General features: G+C 36.2%; 1 protein-coding gene across 1 annotated transcript in view; it reads left to right on the forward strand.

The window, feature by feature from the left end:
* LOC121429952 (growth hormone-regulated TBC protein 1-A-like) overlaps positions 1 to 22,186 on the forward strand; it is a 51,766-nt gene that overhangs the window by 7,833 nt on the left and 21,747 nt on the right. The window contains exon 2 of the mRNA XM_041627214.1: positions 10,822 to 10,976. Coding sequence (XP_041483148.1) covers positions 10,822 to 10,976 — 155 coding nt within the window. The remainder of the gene's footprint in view (positions 1 to 10,821; positions 10,977 to 22,186) is intronic.

The raw sequence follows: 22,186 nt of genomic DNA on the forward strand, positions 1-22,186 counted from the left end.
TGCTCCCGAAATGGTGACGTCAGAATTGCCGGACGTTATGACCACGAGCACCCCTTCTCTAATTTGAATCGGAGTGTTATTGATTGGGTCGTTCATTTCTTCATCATGACAGTTACATGTATATATGTGAGGGATGTGTTCACATGCTGGCAATTTCATTGCAATTTATTATCATATGAATAATAATACCATGGCATATGTATTAAATATTCTACTTTGTTCACATTTCTTGAATTGCAGGTACATGTACATGTATAGTAAGATTGAACATCTTGGCCCATATTGAATCTCGACTGAGGGGACTTTGGGCTCTGGATGTGTAGTTTTGTGAATGGATGAGATTCAAAGAAATGCTTTGTTTTTTTAATACCCAAATATATTTTGCATTGAACTCAAATTGTTTTTACAGGGCTCTTTTACAACCTAACAGGGTACACTTAAAATTCCAAGTAAAGTAAATCCGGATTGGCTGTGAATAGTGACCAGCCGAATATTAGATTTAGATTGAAATCTTGTTGATTTGAATGTAAACCTAAAAATGTAAATGTAAATCTGTTGAGATTTAAAAGTTAATCCTGAAGATTTATAATAGATTCAAAATTCTTCTGGTCACTATTCACAGCCCATCTGGATATTTATTTTAAATCCTTGGGATTTAGAGTGTAGTGGGGAATCCCCCACATTCCCTGTGTATTTTTGTCTTGGGCGAGGGGGGAGGGGGGAGGGGGGGGGGAGGGTTCTACCTTGTCCTGAATTGATGTCAACAATATCCATGTTCATGTTTATTTGTGAGGAACATACATGTACATTGTAATATTAACATGGCAACAAATTTTCACCCAAAACTTATTACAATAACAGTACAAACAAAAAAGAATGGTTGCCTGCGGATAACATACTGCAGTATTCTGTTTAAGGAGATTTCTGTTTCAAGAATGTTTTGCTGACATTGAAATCATATTAGAAAGTAGAAATTGCATCAAAATTCAAATACTTTCACTTTCGAAATTTAATTGTTGATGTTGTCAGTGAAATTCTGACTCTCTTTGAGTTGGAATAGTTCCTCAATCTGTTCTCAGAATCTTCTATTTTTGTACTTCCACTTCAACATGTATACATGTAGATTGTGTTCATGTATTGTAGGTTTCACGTGACATTCTTTCAGTAGAAACAGTTCGCTGATCTCAGAGAGTGCACTTCATCCAATGATGAGATCTCAAAGATTGAGTGCTATCTAAATTGACAGGTTATATTGCTAGACAGTTTTCGGGCTTGGTGATATTTTTTCTCCAGGTCTGTAACCATTCCTTGTGCTGCAACAGCCCCCCCCCCCCCCCCGGACATTCACACCAACTCTGTTCATGCTGCAATTCTCAGTGAGGAATTTGCCCATTTTTAGTCATCTCCTTTTTTTATTGCTGTTTTATAGCCGTTTTGTGGCAAGAAAATGTGAACTTTATCCGCAGAACTACAAAACAGAACCGAGACAAATCCATTAGAACACAATACCTCTATCAGTCCATCATCATCATCTATTATCATCACCATCATCATTATCAATCATCTCCATCATGATCGTCGTCATCATCACCATCATCAATCATCATCATCACTTTCATCATCATCACTTTCATCATCATCATCATCATCACTATCATAATCATCATCATCACTATCATCATCATCACAGTCTCTACCATCATCGATAATATCTTTCTGTCTACATAGTGACATTCAAATGTCCTATGGTGAATAATCCTTATAAAAATGCAAAGATCATACTCTCTTTTTTTTCAGTTTGCCTGTGTTTACAACTATTTCAAATTGATTTTTTAAACTGTTCTCTTTCAATCTCAGACTCTGCACTATCCAATACACAAAATACACGCCAGAAAAAAGGTGAATCAAATGAGAAAGATAAGAATAACGCTGAAAATTTCATCAAACTGAGATGTAAAATAAGAAAGTTATGACATTTGAAAGTTTCGCTTATTTTTCACTAAACAATATGCACAACTCAGTGATATGCAAATGAGAGAGTCGATGATGTCACTCACTCACTATTTCTTTTGTTTTTTATTGTTAGAATTATACATGTACAATATTTTATTTTTCACAGATTTGACGATACGGACCCTCTCGTTTGAACCAGAAAATGTTAGAACAATGGGAGGAATAAAACTTTGTCTCTCATGAAAAAAAAGAAAAAATTGAAATATTTCATATTTCATATAAAATACAAAAGAAATAGTGAGTGGATGATGTCATCAGTCCCCTCAATTGCATATCGACCAGGATGTGCAGATAACTGTTTTGGGAAATTAAGCAAAACTTTAAAATGTCATAACTTTCATATTTTTATATACCCATTTTTATGGAATTTTCATCATTATGCTTGTTTGAATTTTCTCATTTTATTTTAACTTTTTGTTGGGGTGGACTTGTCCTTTCAGTATTTGCCATTATTTTCTTTATACTCATATTTTCTCTTGTGTGAATGTCCTTCAGTAGCCATTCCTATCTACATGTAGGTGATTGAACTATCAATCTACCACGGTGAGTGACGTCATGAAAATGTTATCGCTGGTCGATAACAAATGATTGATTGACTTGATTTGACAACCATGAAATGAACATCCTTTTTCTTTCTCCTTATCAGCCAGACATGTTTTCAAAATGGAATCTGTATAAACCTGTTGGACTACTATGCAAGTGCATGGAGGGTTCATTGCTTAACCCCCCACCCCCTGAAAAATTCTTTGCAATAAATGCCATCAGCGCTAATTTTTTTCCCCGTGCCGCTAGCTGACTTTCAAGTCCCGCGCAACTTTTACCCCTTAATTTGTGATACCCATGTAAGTATTTTTAAACTTATATGAAACATTATGTATTTTTAAATGCATGTCAGACCCTGAAATTGCTCCAAAACATACATGTATGTACGTCAGTACAAATTTGTTTTGCTAAAAATCATACATGAGTGATTACTTTTACTGTATGTAAGAAATTGAAAGTTATCTGATGATGTCCAGTATATGAAATAATGTTGCCAAATAAGATTGTCAAAAAAAAATGCATTTATAAGAAAAAGAAAGTTAAAATACATGAGAAAAAATTGTGGTACCTGTATTTTTTATTATTGGGAATGCTATTATTACACTTCCACCCCAAAATATCATTCTAGGAGCTTTTAGTGAATTGCATTTGTAGAGCAAAAGCATGATTACAAAATTATGGAAAAAAGTTATTATGAGAATAAACCAAAAAAAAAAAAGAGAAAAAAAATATGGTAGAAAACTTATACAAGATAAGATAAATAAAATATGGAATTTGAACAAGCAGTGCTAAGAATAAATTGCAAAATGGTAAGAAAGAAAGATTAAAACATAAAAAATACAATATTATGAAAAGAATAAATAAATTGTAGATTAATTTTTGGCGGGGAAAAAAGTAATCAAGCTGTCAAAAACAATTTTTAAACCCAACCTGGGTCAGATAGCACTGATTAGAAATGTCAGACAAATACCAAATCATAATTTTCACACCAATCTGTTTGGATTCCCACACATTCAATGCCAAAGTTGATCACAGATGTTCATTACACGTTTTATTCAATAACAATAGCAATTTTTCAAAATATATGTATTTCGTATAAAAAATAGTAATAGATATACAGAGCACTTGTTCTGTGTGCTGGTGATTCATCTACGGGCAATGTGTTTTTTTTTTATTTCAGTGTTGTGCAAACCCAGCAAAGGACATGATCACAAGAAGTACAGTACTGCTTGTATTTAAAACAAACGAGAATTGCTTTCTACAATGAAGTTGTACGACATGCAATGTTCTGAACCTTCTGGAGGATTGTGGATATAAAAAGGATTTATTTCATGATTTTTTTTGGAGCTTGGTGATATGATCCCTTTAATACATGCTTAACACGTGTTTCTGTACAATGTGCACAAACTTCTTTGTGGAATGAACTCTGCAATTTTGAAGCCGATGAGAATAACTTGGGATTTGAACTCTTTGGAGTTTTAACTTTTGGACCTTCTTGGCAGAATCCTTTGTTAACAGGACTTATAGAGTTTATGAAGCTAAATGTACATGTATTTCATGACATTTATCTGATGCGTAGGAATCATAATCCCGTTGTAAACAACGCTTCTGCAATTCCTTGATATTGTTATTCGATTTTGATTTTTGACAGTATTTTCTTAAAATCCAACTCACTGAAAATCAGGAAATGATTTTGATTTCACGATGTTTCTTTATAGTGTTGAAATTTCGAAATAGCTGAGAACTTCACTTAAAAATCAAGTTCCACTTGTCTCCTTCATGCACAACTCCTTGTTTGGACACTTAAGAATCTCTTTCTATCTATCATCCTGTCTGTTTGTCTGTCTGTATGCTTGTCTCTTGTTCCATTTGTTTCTGTATGTTCTTTAGTCTCCCTCTCTCTGTCTTTCTCCTAATCTGCTTCTCTCACTCTCTCTGTCTATGTCTTTCTGTCAGTCTGTATGTCTCTATTTAGGCTTGTCTGTCTCTGTGTTTCTATCTCTCTGTTTCTGTCTGTTTATCTTTCTTTAAGTCTCTGTCAGCCTGTTCCTCTCTGGCTCTCTCACTCTCTGTCTATGTCTCTGTGTTTCTTTCTGTCAGTCTGTACATGTACATGTATGTCTCTATAAAATTTAGGCTTGTCTTTCTGTCTGTCTGTTCTGTCTGTCCTGTCTCTCTCTTTCTGTCTGTTTTACCTCTCTATGTCTCTGTCAGCCTGTCCCTCTCCGTCTCTTCCTCTCTGTAGCTTTCTGTCGTCATTTTATTTGTCTTCTTTTCTGTCTGCTCCCCCCTCTCTCTCTCTCCACTGTGGAACTATTTGGCCTTAATTCCGCCCTTGTCCGAGTCAAGATTTTTTTTTTATTGTCAGTGCAAACCCTCAAAAACCAAACTGCAGACGCATAAGTGTTCTTCACACCGTCGCTGTATATGATATGAAATTAATCCGGCCAGTATTTGCACTACATGTATGCACATATTCCTGTCTGGCGATGTTCCATCTTGGGAATTGAATTTGCTGTTGTGTTAAGCCGTCGGAAATGTATTCCATTTGTCTCATAAAGATATTTTAGGAGAGTCGAATGTCTTGGTGTTGAAGGATGAATTCTTACTGTCAAAATTTGTGAGATTGATTTCTGTGAAAAGAATATTCTTTATATAAAAGGTGATGCATTGTAATTTACAATTTGAAATTTGATATATTTTGCCTTCCTACCATGAACACCTCGTTTACATAATGGTAGCATGGCATTGTTGCTGCTATGCAGAGAGGCATATCAAGGGAGGATAAGGCATATTTCTTGGAAAAGAATGCCTTTGAAAATACTCAGTAAATTTACTAATTTCTACCTGAATACTGTAGTTAAACACATTCATTATTTTTCTTGCAAAAATTTTGCACTGATGTTTGTTTTGGACTCTGTTTGAATTCATTTTACAGTCATTACTACAAACAACTGCAATTTACATGAAAGATGGCAACACCAGCACTGTCAGAATATTATGAAACATTCAAATATGAAGCTACCAACTGTTTAAAATTAGTTGTGTGCAAAATTTTAAATTTGTATGCAAAGTGAATTGGGATTACTTTAAACAACAGTTGGTAGGTCAATATTTCAAACAAGTTTTGGGTTATAAAAAAACTCAGAGTGCAGATAGAATGGAGGAGCATATCATGAAATGTTTTATTCACTGATTTTGACTGTCAAATCTGCCCTCAGCCAATCACATGCAAGGATTTCAGTAGAGTTTAACAGCTACCAGCCAAAATCACTGATAAATCGGTTTGTGAAATCCTCCCTTGGTTCACACCGAGAGGATTGGGATAAACTTCTTTGTCACGGCAAGAATCAAGTTACCTTGATGCTGGAATCGGGCTTTATACACGTACAGCGTGACAGGCGCCCTCGAGGTTCGACCTCATTCACACGATCTGCCCATTCTAGGGGATAACCCGTGCATTCCCGTCGTCTTTGAGATTTACTTGTCAACTACGATGTATTCATTACGGAGAGTGCCCTACACCATGTATCTTCCTGGAGCGCAGGATTTGGAGGATATTCTGAGTCCGGAGCTCCGCTTCCAGGGTTACGATCCTCTCTACCGCTTCATGGGATCGTACGTTCAGTATTTATTTTTGTGAAATACTTGTAATTTATATGCAAGATGTAAATGTTTAATGGACCCCCAACCCCCAACTCAACAATGAAAAGGAGGAATTTTTTGCCAGTTGGTGCAGAAATCCAGTATGAACTTCCAATGTTGTACATAAGAAAGTTTTATTACTGCACTGGTTCACTGTCATGATTTCTCCTATAATTTAGCACAGATTTAGACTGCAGTCAAAGTTGAACGTGACATCAGAATACTGGCAAATAATTGACCAAAAGCTTTAATATAGAGCCTCTTCCGTTTTCTGGTCAAGTCACATGATATCACACTCCACACATGAGCGAGTATTAATTTTTTTAGGAAGAGTTATGAATTATTCAAAAATTCACATGTCTAAAAAGTTCCATATATACGATATCTAGTTTTTATACATGTTTATGATACCTATATCAAAGAATAATGAATAAGAGATTCCCATGAATTCCATAAACTTTAATAATAAATGAAATACTTTTACAGACTGCATGCCCTTGTTTGACTTAATGCTTCATTTTGTTGATAATGTATGGCATAGCTATTTATTGTATGGCACTTCAAAGAGAGTGAGTTTTCACTCATCTTTCACTGCCCTTTATTGACGTCAAGGATTACTAATTTGGAGTGAAATTTATATACAATATAGAGTGAACATAAAAATATGTTTCACATAAATTTCACTTTAATAAGAAAAGGATGAAATTCACTCAAACATGAAGGTCACTCCAAATCTAGTCAAGTTTTTTTCACTCTGTGCATTTACGACAAAATGATACCCCCAGAAAATAATTATCACCCCAAAATATTGATTGCCGAGGTATATACCTCTGTAGCAGAGGTACCAAGTCTCACGCATTATGCGTGAGACTCAAGCATTTTGGACCCTTGTTCATCCCCTCAAATCTCTGTCTCACGCAAATATCACAGCCCATCCCCATATACATTGTACACAATGTCTGTGATCTCACTCAGATTCACAGAAAATCTCACGCATAGCTGGTCTTTGAACTTGGCATCTCTGCTGTAGTTTGCGATATATCCCAATTTTCCTCCATTCAGCATGTCTGTGCCTTTTTATATTGGTTTGTCTGTCTCTGTTTGCATATTTCTTTGTCTGTCTGTCTGTGCTCTGACAGTGCCATTGATCCCTGAAATTGATCATGCACTTTTGCTATCTGATGAAGATGTGAATATATTATTAAGAAAGGTACATTTTATAGTAGTACATTATTTTTGTTGTTAATTTCTATTCGTTGGATTGTACAGCTTGTTTCTTCTTTCTATTTGTCTTTTTTCTTCTTCCTTTTCTTTCTTCCTTCCTTCCTTCCTTCCTTCCTTCCTTCCTTTCTTTCTTTCTTTATATTCTCTTTCCTTTTTCATTTTCTTCTCCTTCCTCTTCCCCTACCCTCTCCTTTCTCTTTCTCTTCATCTATGCCTTTTCATCTTCTTCCTCCTCCTCTTCTACTTCTTCTCCCTCCTCATCCGCCTCCTCTTTCCTCTCCCTCCTCCTCTTCCTCTTCTTCCTCCTCTTATTGTTCCATTTTCTTATCTTCTATCCATAGTATACATGTTATTAAAACCCCTCCTTTAATTAAAAAAATCTTTTCAGTCCTTTCTCTTCATAATGCAAGGATTGTTCAAGTACTTCAAAATCAGATCCAGAATACCGTGAAAACACATCCATTAGGTACAAGAATTAATCAACGCATTTGTTGATGTGTACAAATGTTTATTATGCACGCCATCCTGGGCCTCTTCAGCACTCCAATGCATGCTAAGATTATGTATTGATTCCTTTAGAGAGCGTGGCGTCAATCTTATGTCTACCATGTAGTCTCACATTTCCACATGATTTTGTCTGGATTCGTTCTCACATAGATCCAACCATTGCGGCCTAGTTATATTCTAGCCAGCTGTTGCCAGAGCATATATTTAGTCAGGTCAAAGCTTGCCTTGGGTTCCCAGGAGTCACACTGAACAAAGACATTCTCTGCATACATTCTCACATTAGATAAATGTACTATACCCCTTTCACACTGAGCAATTATTATCCGAATGCATCCGGGTAGATTCCCAATTCTTGCTCGTTTAAATGAGAAGAAAATCTAGGGCAATATCATATCAAAATAAAGTTTCTGAAGCAATTATTCTGCTTTCACTTGCTCTATGAAATGGAAAAAAAATCCAAGTTGTTTTTTTTTAAGGGATGAATCAACTTTGTCGAAAGTAACAAAAAAATCTCTTCTGATGGAACGGGAGGTTTATATATTAAAAAAAAAACTTTTGGATGATGGAGACTGTGGAGTGAGATAAAGATGAGCAAAGCACTAACCCCATCTCTGATCTCTAATATGATCTGTATGGCAAGTTCCTCCAAGTCTGCGCAGTCCCCTTGTCTGTGCGCACACGTATCTGCGCGATTCTAGTAAAAGGAGATACGCAACGAGCACGAACTTTACTCTTGCAATACATAGACAGGTATTCATAAAAAATCCTACTCAAATTGGTGGAAAAATAATGAATTTAGGGCATTTCATGTGACGGCCTCAAAATGCAGCCTTTCTCATCAATATCCCCGAATCGTGTGCAAAGTGAATGAGTGCGCAGACATGGGGTACCAATTTTTTTTTCAATCTGAAAATGACTGCCCGAGGTTTTTTCAAGAAAATCCTATATTTTCTTTCATTTTTCAATGAGAAACTTGGTACACTTATGATAATATAAGGAACATTATTAACTGAAATATTTTGTGAAATAAGAAGAAATTCATGTTAAAGGGGAATCCAACCCAAATAAACACTTGTTTCCATAAGGAAAAGAAAAATCAGACAAGTTGATAGGTGAAAGTTTGAACAATATTGGACAAACAAAAAGAAAGATATGAATTTTTAAAAGTTGTAAATATTGGTAATCACTATACCCATGGAGATTTCAAATTGGCCGCATATGGGAATCTATGGGATGTCATAGTGATGTAAGGCAAGGACTACTCTTCCATGTTCTCCAATACATATTATGGCTAAAATGTCATTTTTCCCAAAAGTTTTATTTCAAATTATATTTTTCTTTCATGAGGACATAAAACAATACACTACATGGGTTATATCTAGATTACTGCCCCAGGGGAATGGGTACTTAGGAGAAAACCACAAATCCCTGATAATAAAGTACATGGCCTATGGGGAAAGTTGTCCTTGCCCCTTGTCATAATTTACTTACCCAGTTGCCAATTTGAAATCTACATAGTATTAGTGATCTCAATTTTAAAGCAGCTATAACTTTCTTATTGCTTGTCCAATTTCTTTCAAACTTTCACCATTCTGTTTAATTCATTTTTCTCCTTCCCAACACAACATTTTATGGCCAAGGCTGGATTCCCCTTTAAATCTTAATTCAAATTGTTAGGTGCGCAGACTTGGGGCCCACCATCATACTACACTTTCAAAGATCACCTCATTGTTTGTGTCCATTTGAAACAGACATTCTATTCTCCCGAAGGCAACAAGAACACTCTTGTCGAAACATTGACTGTGGGTGGTGGTCCTTTTCAGGACCAAAACATGCCCAGAAAAGAATACATGGGTCCGTATTCTGAAGTCGGGTTTAACATAAACTCAGGTTTAAAGTTGTGATTTAAGTATGGATTGCCAATTGTTACATAAATCACTAACAGTAGAGAGATATCATATTTCAGCTCATTTGACTCTCAAATCATTCATAATTATCTAGGAAATAAAATAGATGATTGCCTTCACCATTGAAGAATCAGGAAAGAGCACAGTAAATATGAGAAACATACAACTTAATATAAAACATGTTGACACTTTTGGCTTCCCATAATTTTAGCACAGAGTTAGACCATGGTTTACGTGAAACCTGACTTCAGAATATGGGCCATGGTCTACCAACTACCATGAAACCTCTACACTCTTTCCTAGTCACCATGGAAACCTTCAGGATTTTCATAGATATATTTCAGTTTCACTCTTCCAACAATCTTTACAAACCCCTGTGACCATGCATACAGTAAGTGCAAGCTGCTATAAAGATATTTATAAATTCTGTTCTGAGAAGAAGGCTGGAATTCCTTGTCTGAATAGGCTCATAATCATATCTACATGTATAGATACGAGACTCAAGAGACTCTCGTTTGTGGGGGTGGAAATTGTCTGACTCCTTGCATATTATGCATCATGGGTTGTATTCATGTCAGTGAAACATACATACGGTAGCCTTGAAATCTACATATCTATATTTCTTGCCACACTGATCATATGTACATGTACACTCTCAGAAAAGAATATAAAGTTTGTTAAAATTAATCTACCAACTGTTATAATAACGAAACTTGCCTTAGAAGAAGCTTATGGAGATTTTCCTTTATAAATCCAACACTTTCAAACAGATTCAAACATGTACATGTTAACCAACCCGGTAGGTTGATTAAAACATTACTGAGAGTGCACTCATGAACACAATGATGTTGTTTGAAACCAGCTGCATGAATACCACACATGTAGATTTTTTTTAAAGTTCTGATGGCTTTTTAAAGATTGCAGAAAGTAATCAGGTTTTCAAAGTTTTTCTTTCATGTTTTCTTCTTTTTATTGTCTACAGTGAGATCGATGGTTATGGATTCAAAAGACCAGATGACTTTGATTATGAGACGTATGAGGAATTTATGAAGCAGTATCTATCCGTTTTAGCCCGGAGAGCAAAGAAATGGGAAATTGTGATTAAAGGAAGTCAGAAAGTTAAGAAATCAAGAAAAAGTAAGTATTATTTTTTTTTAATATGAGGATAATGTGGTACATATTTTGGTTTGTTTTTTTGCCTCGCCTGCTATAGGTGGTGGCCAGTGGTGGCTTGCAGATGCGTTTTACTTTTGTGTTGTCTGGCCATCCTGGTTTCATTCTTGTGGTAACCCAAAAATCCCTATTTTACAGATCATCTTAAAAAATGGTGCAATTATACATAAAGAGTGATGATGATCTGATCACTTTCGGATAATCAAAGTCAAAGGTCACAAATGTCATTATGACTTTAAGATGTCTCGTTCTCACAATAACTGAAAAAAAAACAGGTTTAATGATCTACTCTCACTTGGTTTACATATTTGAGGGCACATTTATCATTATTTGAATTCTTGAACATTTAGATGTGCAATATTTTCATCATCTGTCAATTGCAAACGAATAAATCTTGATGACTGCATACAGTTCAAAATCTATATAGCTTTGTTATTCTTTAATCCAACGTTGAAGCGAATTCATATTTGGATTGTACATGTACCTTTAAATAAACCCCCTCCCACTGTACTGGTTTGTGTAGGAAGTGTTCAGACAGTTTAATGAATATTTTAATAAAGCCTGAGCGTACATGCACACAGCGCTTGTTCAAATATGATCAATTAGCCTAATAACTCACGCTGAAGAGAGAACCGTGTCACAGCCGTGGGTGGTTTGATCGAACAGGATATTGCTTTGGCAAATCTCTTTGAATCTCCTTAAATCCATAAGGAAAAACATTTACAGTACATGCTCACTTTTACACAGTGTTGTGTTAATATTTTATGCTATATTTATTGAATAGTATTCACTGATCATGTCGCTGATGCAATACTCAAAGTTTAATGTTCCAAATGCCAAATACAGTATCTCCCTTTTTGCTGCGTACTGTGTCCCTGGCTCTAGCATGGCTACAAAAGGTGCTTAAGCATTCAAAGAAATCCTCTGTACAGTCATAGTACAACTACATGTACATGTAGGTGGAATGTAGGTAAATGCCTTGCCAAAGGATGTGTGTGCTGCAATGGGCTTTGAACCCTGGAGCTTGTGGTTCAAAGTCCTGAAACTCATTGACCGAGCCACAACACCCTTACTGGTCAGCACGATGAAAGTGAACAAATTAAATAAAACAGCAAAATAAGAATATGTTTCAGTCACATCTCTTCATCTAAAGAAGATATGAAATAACTAGTTCTCTCCTCTGTTTGAACATGTACACAGAGATTCAGTCATTAATCATAATTGATTGCAAATTGTTATTAGTGTATATATATATCATCATTAAAATGAAATTTATGATCAATTAGTTTTGTGTGTCAGGTGCCACAAGTTCAATACATGAACATGTACAGTACTGCGATCAATGATAATTAAATTCAGTTCTATGATCAATCATTCTGTTTTGTGTGTCACTGTATAGTACAACGGTTCCATGACATTTGCTCTGGCGACAATCGCTGCGATCAAATTCCACATATAAATGTACTATTAGAAAGGATGTCCAACTTCCAACCCTAAACCTAAACCTTCCATGAGACCCTAATATTGCAACACAATCCTCACCCTGACCCCATGGCCTGGTTTTGAAAACCCACGGTTGAATCCATCATTTATGCAGATTTCCTGTATAAATTACGCTTAATTTTTAGCGCGTATCGGGCATGTGTATAAAAAATGTCCTATGCTGATGCGCGCTTTTGTCACAGTATGCCAGATTGCCGCCTGTTACCATGGTTAGATACGCTATTTTATTCATGAGTCCACTGTTTGAAGAGTGGACTCATGAATAAAAACAGTGGACTCATGAATAAAATGGTGTGGATAACCACGCCAACAGGCGTCAATTTGGCGTACTGTGACAAAAGCGCGCATCAGCATTGGAATTTTTCAATAAAAGCACTGTAAAATAAAGCGTAATTTAATACAGGAAATCTGCATAAACCATGGACTCAACCGTGGGTTTTAAAAATCACCTTTGTGAATTCGGGCCTATATCTGAGACAAAATAAAGCCCGGAGTAACTGCCGCCGTAGCAAATTTTGTGTCACCACCTACAACACATGAAGATGAAATACATTTTTAAAGAAATCAGATTAGGAACAATCAAGTCAAACATATGTGTTATGCATAAAGTTGTATTTCATTTAACGAAATGCGCTTAAAATGGCAAGTACTTGAATGCTGCAAAGTAAAATGTCAAAGAGTTGAAAGAGGCCAGAGGTAAAACGCAGGCTAGACATATGTAGACAGAAAGTGTCATCTACAATGCACATGTACAGACCAAGTCACCAACACTACAATAATTGCATTGCCGATCAGATTTCAAAATGATATTTGAGAATCCTTCATCTGAGAATGTTTAAATTGTAAATATTTGAGAGTGGTAATTTCATACATCAGAAATCTCATTTGGCTGTGCTATTTTTCGACAGCAGTGAAAATCATTCATCCATGTTTGTTTATGGAACATAGTGATGGTAATAATTGGGCTGTGGTGTTATCTATAAAACATGGTATTGATTTTATAAAGTAAACCCAATGGCCCTTATTCTGAAGTCAGGTTTAAAGTTGTGGTTTTTGGATAGTCAACAGTATTAGATATCACATTTCAGCTCATTTGGCTCTCAAATCATTCATACATTTGTCTAGGAAGTATAAATGATTGTCTTCACCATCGATGAATCAGGAAAAAGCACGGTGAATATAAGAAAAGACATCATATTTCAGCTCATTTGGCTCTCAAATCATTCATAATTGTGTAGGGAGTATATAAATAAATGATTGTCATCACCGTCAATGAATCAGGAAAAAGCACAGTGAACACAACAAACATACAGCTGATAATAAACAATTTGACACTTGGCTTCCCATAATTTTAGCACAGAGTTAGACCATCGTCTATAAAGTTAAACCTGACTTCAGAATACGGGCCAATGGGTGTTATTCTGATAATTGAACCTCGGAAGCCTGTATTACATGTATGTAATTCTTTATTCATAATTGTCTACCATTCTGTAATATTCCTTGTTTTTGTTTTGGAAAAAAATGCCTTTTATAACCCTTATTTCTTTTGGCAAAAAAGTCTGACAAAAAGACGTTTGCCTGATGCGCAACTATGTACATGTATATATCTGAAAAATTAGAAGATGATGACCAGAGCAAATAAAATGAAGATCATTGATGGATTTTGGATTTTATTGAAAACTTTTCCGAGGAAGTTGAAATGATCTATAAAAAATAATTACTTGGGTGCTGACTGCATCGTTGATAAAATAATGAGCATAAAACCTTTCCCATAATTAAAAGGAAACAATGGAACCCTTTGCTAATACTTGTCAGAAACCTTTACATCTCTGTCCTCAATATACATTATCGGGAAGAATTTCATTAAGATAGAAAAATAAAGATGTCATTGTGGTATTTGTTGATGCCATTTTTCTTAGAAGTGTGATAATGATCTTGAAAACTCCTACATTACATGTAACTTTAGATGACAAACATCGATCCAGAGCTGGAAGTTGACACTGATGTCCTCATTTTAAAGGGATATATTATACAGATATTGACTGCCTAGAGGGGAAATATAACATTTGAGATCCTCGAGGGGAGTTATATTTTTGTCGAGGGATATTATATTTTTCCGAAGCGCGTAGCGCTGAGGAAAAATATAGTTCCCAAGACAAAAATATAACTACCCAAGGGAAATGAAATGTTATATTGTTCCCGAAGGATAAAGTCAATATCTGTTATATTACAATGACCTGTATAGATGCATATTACAAGATAGGTAGAAAATTGTACTGACTCACCAATATTGTAGTTCCAGTGCACTAGATGTTAAGAAATCCGAAAAAACGTGATAAAATATTTCCAAACACCAACAAGTTGAACATGCTAAAATTCCAACGCTTTAAAAGTAAACACAATGTTGAGTCTAGTCTCTATCTAGAATCTAGATGCCGCTGTATTATCTAGGCGTAGTCAATGTTAGTTGTAAAAATTGACCGTACAATTGTAGAAATTGTACTGCCGCTTCTTGTCCAAGGCTAATTTGTTCGAGACAACATTTATTTGAGGTGAAGACTGAGACTGTGAACTTTGTGACGATGCATCTTCGGTGTTTGCTACTGGCACGAGAGCTGTAGGATTTTGTTCTGGTCCTGGACCTGGTCCTGGACTAGTAGGCCTAGTAGCAGTACTAGGTCTAGGAGTAGGATGAATGCGAGAAGTGGACGGTGCTGTAGGCCTCGTCTGTGTCGATGGACCAGCTGTTCCATCACCCATAGATGACAGGCATCTGCTCATGCATCTTTTTTTAGCTTCATCAACATAAGAGTAGTGTTTGATACTACTTTCCGACTTGTGTCCGGATACGGACATGATGTGTCTCGCTTCAAATCCACCAGCATCCAGGACGTGGATTGACGTTGCACGTAAGCAATGATTTGTGTACACCTTTGATGTGTTGGCTTCAAGTGATATTTTTTTCATTTTATCACCCAAAGTATTCTTGCCTGCGGGGGAATTATAATACCACACTTGTTGATTTCTTTCTACACCTATCTTCGGACGCTGAAAAAAATCATCACATGCAGGATTTAGATGAGAAACATACAGTTCAAAAGTTTCAACGGGACAGTCCGGCTTATGAGTTTGATACATCCTTCCTTGTTGACTTCGTGAGTCGTCCAGTGATTCTCCACGGTGATTTTTTGTTAATTTATCAGTGGCGAGGTAGACATATTTCTCATTTGTAGAATCCTTTACGACGACGAAATCTTTCTTGGAAAAATTCCGCAAGTTTTCTCTCCCACGGTTGCACAGATGCATCATAATGTCCATGAAAACTTTGTTTTGAAGTCCTCTCGGTGTGTTCACATCAGTTGCTGAAGATGATTTAATTTTTAAAAAATCATCTTTTGTGATCGGTTCCTTGTGATCAACTGATCCTTTTCCTTCCTTCTTCAGCTTTACAAGAACAGCATGAAACATGTCATTTGCTTCTCTGAATTCCGGGTCATTCACGACGTTGAATCCAAGTTTGCTGAAATGTCGCTGCAGTCCATATCGTAGCGTTATCATCGAACGTTTACTGTACAGTTCACCGTTTGATCTACGCACCTCCGCATAAAAAGATCGAAGAAAATTGCTCAGCTCAGCTGATGTGATTGTATCCTGAATTGTAAATCCTTTGTGTTCACAGTAAGCTTTGAGAACATTCTCCGCCAAAGTAATAACCCTTTTAGTTGAACGGGCATCTTTTTGATCAATGATTTCCTCCAATTGTTCCTCACCAAGCGATGCGAATCGACTCGCTGAAGCAGCCATTTTGACAAACAAAATTTTGTTTCTTTCAATTTCGCGCTGCGCTGCGCGAATGCAGCGCGATTATATGCTCATGTGACGTCATACCTCGGAATATAACTGCGTTATATCACGAGGTATGACGTAATCACAGCGTTATATTCCGAGGTATGACGTATTTTACGTCATATTGGGAAAGATACCGATAATCATCCTTGTTACGATGGTCACGTGACGGTATGTTGACCAATCGCGCATAAGTATCTATATAGGTCATGTAATATTATACAGATATTGCCTACCTAGAGTTTGAATATAACATTTCCTCTCCCCGACGGAGTTATATTTTTCCCAAGGGATTATATTTTGCTCGAAGCGCACAGCGTTGAGGGAAAATATCATCCTGAGGGAAAAATATAGCTTCGGAGGGGAGTTGAAATGTTATTTATTAAAACGATAGACCAGGCAATATCTGTTATATTACATAGTATATGTGGATTCGCCTTCAGAAATTGCATTTATCATCTGGCTCAAACCCGAAACTCTTGCTACAGCTCTGATCCGTCTACGTCATAAGATTTAAAAAAAATACATCAAGCACGTTCTTCATGCAATCGACGCGTTAACATTAGCGCGTACATCAAATAAACTACCTTGTTACGCAACTTGTATGTTGCGAGTGACGTCATCTTAGTGAATATAACGCCGCAATTGAAATTACAACGCAGTATATTCCCTGAGGTGACGTCAAAACCTAGAATATAACAAATGCACCTCACAGCTATGGTCACGTGATGGCGTATTGACCTATTACTGATTTGAAACTACATAACCTGTGTATATTTATATTTTTCCTCTTGAGAATAGAAAGACATTTCACATGATAAAAAAGATTGGGAAAAGAAGAACTGCCCCCTTTAACATAAAGCTTTAATATTTATGGATCTTGTGGCTGGTTTTTAAAACGGATCATACATACAAGTCAGTGCAATCAATCGTAGCCATGTAATCAATCACAAAGCTAAATGCTACGGATCCCGGAACGCCATGAGAAAGGTTGCTTGAACCAAGGAGCTAACCACCTCACACAAAATTAGGTCACTACATGTCTCATGTACCCCCCCCCCCCTTGTTATTATTGTCATGTTCAGTTATCCCTTACGGCAAAAATACAAAACGAGTGATGGAAATTGAGTAGAGGGGAGAAGGAAATACATGTACATGTAAATATGAAAAAGGGAATTTAGTTGGTGTTTGTCAACCAATTTAGCCCCAGCGTATGGAGATCAATCATGTTTATCGTCAAAACAAAAGTGTCGAGAAAGAGAGAGAGCTCAATTTGTCACTGATTTCATGAAAAGACCAGTGTGAATGCAATCTAAAGAAAGTTGATTTTACATGTAAAAAATTGCTTTCAAAGATTCTGGTGGGTGTTTCATAAAGCTGTTCGTAAGTTAAGAGCGACTTTAAGAACGACTGGTGATCCTTTCTTGTGGTAATGGTATATACATTGGCGATGGTTAAGCGCGTAAGAAAGGTTCACCAGTCGTTCTTAAAGTCGCTATTAAATTATCTTACGAACAGCTTCATGAAACGGCCCCCTGGGCTCATTTATCATCCTCTCTGTCCAAAAAGTTGTTAATGTTGAATGAGCTTTGTATTTAGAGGTAGGTGATTCTCAAAATATATTTTTTTAGTAAACGCAACCTTTTTCATTTTGAAAATAGGTAATTCATGGTAAAAGGATTGAAGGCACCATAACATGCAAAAAGCATGGAACCAATAATGAAATACGATCTCCTAAGTCCTAAGTTGTGATTGATTACAGACTGTACTACATGCAAGAGTCACGGTACTTTATGCATGTTATGTGTATTATGTCATCTTGTGTACAAAGCCATTTAAATCTTCATCCATTGGAGATTTTCACAACGTCACATATATATCTCAACGTTGTTAACAGTCTCTGTCAATTCATAAAAATGGAAATGTTGTTCAGCTTCTTTTTTCTTGGGGAAGTTTTGTCATAATTAGGCATGATTATTGTCAGTAAGTGTGTTAGAGTTTGTAAGCGAATGATTTTAGAAAAGGCAAAAAATATAGAAATTGAAAAAAAAATCAATTTAATAATGTACATGTTTTTTTCCACTACCACCACTTTCTGAAATCAGGGAATTAGTTTGCAACAAGAGTGTCATAAAAATGTCGCCCCTTGTAAAAAAAATTCAGGGCATAGAGTTTATTTGATCTCTGGTGATTGAAGAAGACTATTAAAAGTTATTCTTTTGCGATGCTTTTCTCACTCAATCTTTCAAAGAGAAAATGTGATAAACAGTGACTGTTCATGCAGGGTGTGTGTGCAGCAATTGCACCCTGCTTCTGTGTCCTGCCAATAACCTGCTCTTCGACAACTCAAAATCAAATTTGCGTCTCGCGATTGAGTTAGGGAGCACGTTTCTTTAATCAACACGAAGATTGGCACCGTTTTGATGCGTGGGCAATACTCGTCGCACCATGCTTCGAAGATTGTGGGTATTAGAACACCTTCTTGCTTGCATGGGGCAGAGATGTTTGTTATCAGGACAAGTGTTTCAGAGAAAACGTTCCGGTTTGTTTTTTAGTCCGTAGGTAAAAGGAGAGAGAAGATGATTGGAAGATTGTAGGTGGATAAAATTTCTCTCTGAGTTTTTTTTTTACTGTCTGTAACTCATTTTCTCTCTTGCTGTCTTGTATGTCTGTGTCTTTTTTATCATTCTCGTTTTTGTCTTTCTCACTATCATGTTTAGGTTTATTTCCATTCGTCTAATGCCAATTCGTCCACTTGCCAACTCGTCTACTATCATTTGGTCGACCATCAGTTTGTCCACTCACCATGTGGTATACTTTCATTAAGTTTAATGCCATTCTGCCTAATAACCAGTTGGTCCAATAGCCATTTAGTCCATATTCCATTTGTTCTAATGAAAATAAAGTGTTAATTGTGCAAAATTAAGGAAAAGAAAATGGATATTGACCAACTGGTTTATTAGACGAAGTGATGATTGGACCAAATGTTTGTTAGACAAAATGTTGATGGACGGAATGGCATGAGACTAAATGAAGGTAGACCATGTGGTGAGTGGACGAGTTGGCAGTGGACCAATTGGCAATTTACCTTTTCTATCTTCTCTCTTTCTGTATTTCTGTCTACCTGTCTCTCTTTTCTCATGGTTCCCCTTTTCCACCTTTTTACCCAATGGCGTGGGGAAAGAGCACTTTGTTATCAGGGAAAGAGTTTCGGAGAAAACATTGGGGTTTGTTGTATAGTCTGTAGTTAATGGGAAGAGTGATGATGATGGACGATTGTAGATTGATTTCTCTGTTTGGTTTGGTTTGTTTTTTTCTCTGACTATTTTCATCTTCTTTTTTTCTTTCTTGCAGTATGTCTATCCATGTGACTCTCATTTTCTTTCTCTATTTCTCTCATTCTCACTGTCTTGTCTCTCCCTTTTGTCTGTGCTCTTTTTAACTTTTTACAATGATTGTGTTTATTAGAACATCTTCCCGATGGCAGGGGGCAGGGAAGTTTGTTGTCAGGACAAGCGTTTTAATAAGAGAAAATGTTTAGGTTTGTAGAGACAATAGTACCGATGGAGAGAGTGATAAATGGACGATTGGATTGATTATCCATGTTTGGTTTAGTTTTTCTCGGGGTTTTTCTCTGTCTCCTGTACATGTGTACATGTCTATTTTTTTATCTCTTCTCCTTTTCTTGCTGTCTGTCTAGCTATTTGTCTCAATTTGTTGTTTTTTCTCTATTCCACACTTCCTCTCTTTCTGTCCCCCTCCTCCTCTTTCTCTTTTTGTCTATATGTCTCCTTTATCTATTTACCCCCCCTTTTCAAAGGATTATGGGTATTTGAACACCTACTGTATACATGTACCTGATTGCATGGGGCAGAGAAATAAAGCATTTCAGAGAAAATGTTTAGGATATTTTTGTAGTCTGTAATCGGAGAGTGATGATGATTGACAACTTACATAATTTTCTGGATTTGGTTTGTCTAGAACATGTACATGCATATACAGTGCGTCCCAGAATAAACGAAACCGAGATTTAGCGATCATTTATCATTACTTAATCATAAATAAAATAGACAAATGACCTACCAATTTAAAGCTTAGAATCTCCTCTTTCATCTGATATTACTTAGCTTATTTCTTATTCACGCATGAGTGGGCAAAAACAATTTGAAGAAAGGATACCAAAAACTCATTTGGCGAGGGGTATCTGGGTTTCAAAAAGAAAATCACATTTCTGAAAAGTTCAATATCTGCTCTTTAATTTGGTACCTCAATTACAGAAAATGGTAAAGAAATAAAAAAGTTCTGGTCATTTGAAATAAGGCTTGTATTTCCATAATTTCATGAGATAAACGTGTTTTCACCGGTTTCCCACAGAAGCTTTCGCATAGTGAACAAAAGATTTAATGCATGGCTGATCGTCAACAAAACGGAGTGATGAGTGAGTTTGAAAGCCAGCCTGGAGAACCTCTTCATTTTATGAAATTATTGAAATTCAAGCCTCATTTCAAATGACCAGAACTTTGTTATTTCTTGACCATTTTCCGTAATTTAGGTATCAAATTAAAGAGGAGATATTGAACTTTTCAAAAATGTGGTTTTCTTTTTGAAACCCAGATACCCCCGCCAAATGAGTTTTTGATATCCTTTCTTCAAATTGTAATTGCTCACTCATGCGTGAATGAGAAATAATGTAAGTAATATCAGATGAAAGAGGAGATTCTAAGCTTTAAATTGGTAGGTCGTTTGTCTATTTTATTTATGATTAAGTAATGATAAATGATCGCTAAATCTCGGTTTCGTTTTTTCTGGGACGCACTGTATATTTCTTTTTATTTCCTTTTCTCTCATTCTAGCTGTACATGTATACCTAACTTCAGTTGTGCTCAAAACTTAGTGATCCCCACCTCAAAATGCACTCCTTCTTCATGCTGAATGTTGATTGTAAAAAACAATGCTACAATGCTCGGCGAGCCCATGCAGAGAAACGAGCTTTATTGTATATAATATTTGATCTCCTGACTTCACAATTAATTATGTAAAACATGACAGAACCTGAACACTTTATAAAAAGTGTTCATTTTTTGGTGGGGTTCACTGACTCTTCAGCACCACTGTATGTGTCTCCTCTTTCTGTATTTCCTCCCATTTGTCTTTTGTCTTTTTTTTCTTTCTGTTTGTCTGTCTCTTTGTGTCCATTTCTCTCTTTTCTCCTTTTTTCACTTTTTCACCTTTTCCAAGGACTGAGGGTTTTGGAACACCTTCTCAATGGTGTGGGGCAGAGAAATTTATTATCTGGGCAAGCGTTTCTGAGAGAATGTTTGGGGTTGTTTTTTTGTCCAAAGTTAGATTGATGATGTTGGGCGACTGTAGATTGATTTTTCTGTTTGGTTTGGTTTGCTTTTTCTCTGTATGTCTCTTTGTATCTTGTTTTCTCTCTTTCTTGCTCTATGTCAGTCTACATGGCTTTTTCTTTCTCTATTTCCTTTATTCTCACTGTCTTTTGTCTTCTCTTCGCTTTTCTTTCTGTCTTTCTATGTGCATGTCTCTCTTTCCCCCTATATCCAAGGATTGTGGGTATTTGAACACCTACCCATGGTGCACGGCTGATACAGTTGTTTATCAGCGCAAGTGTTTCTGGGAAAACATTTGGGCTTGTTTTTTCCAAATTTACATGGGGAGAGTGGTGATGATGGGTGATTACTCTGAAGTTGATTTGATTTGGTTTATTATACAGGATCATGGATGGAAAGTGGAAAGAAGTTTCCTATCTTCTTCTTTACAAACTGAGTAAAACATTTGGGTTTAACTTTTTCCAAATTTTAATG

This window comes from Lytechinus variegatus, chromosome 16, assembly GCF_018143015.1.
Source record: "Lytechinus variegatus isolate NC3 chromosome 16, Lvar_3.0, whole genome shotgun sequence".
Classification (NCBI taxonomy): Eukaryota; Metazoa; Echinodermata; class Echinoidea; order Temnopleuroida; family Toxopneustidae; genus Lytechinus; species Lytechinus variegatus.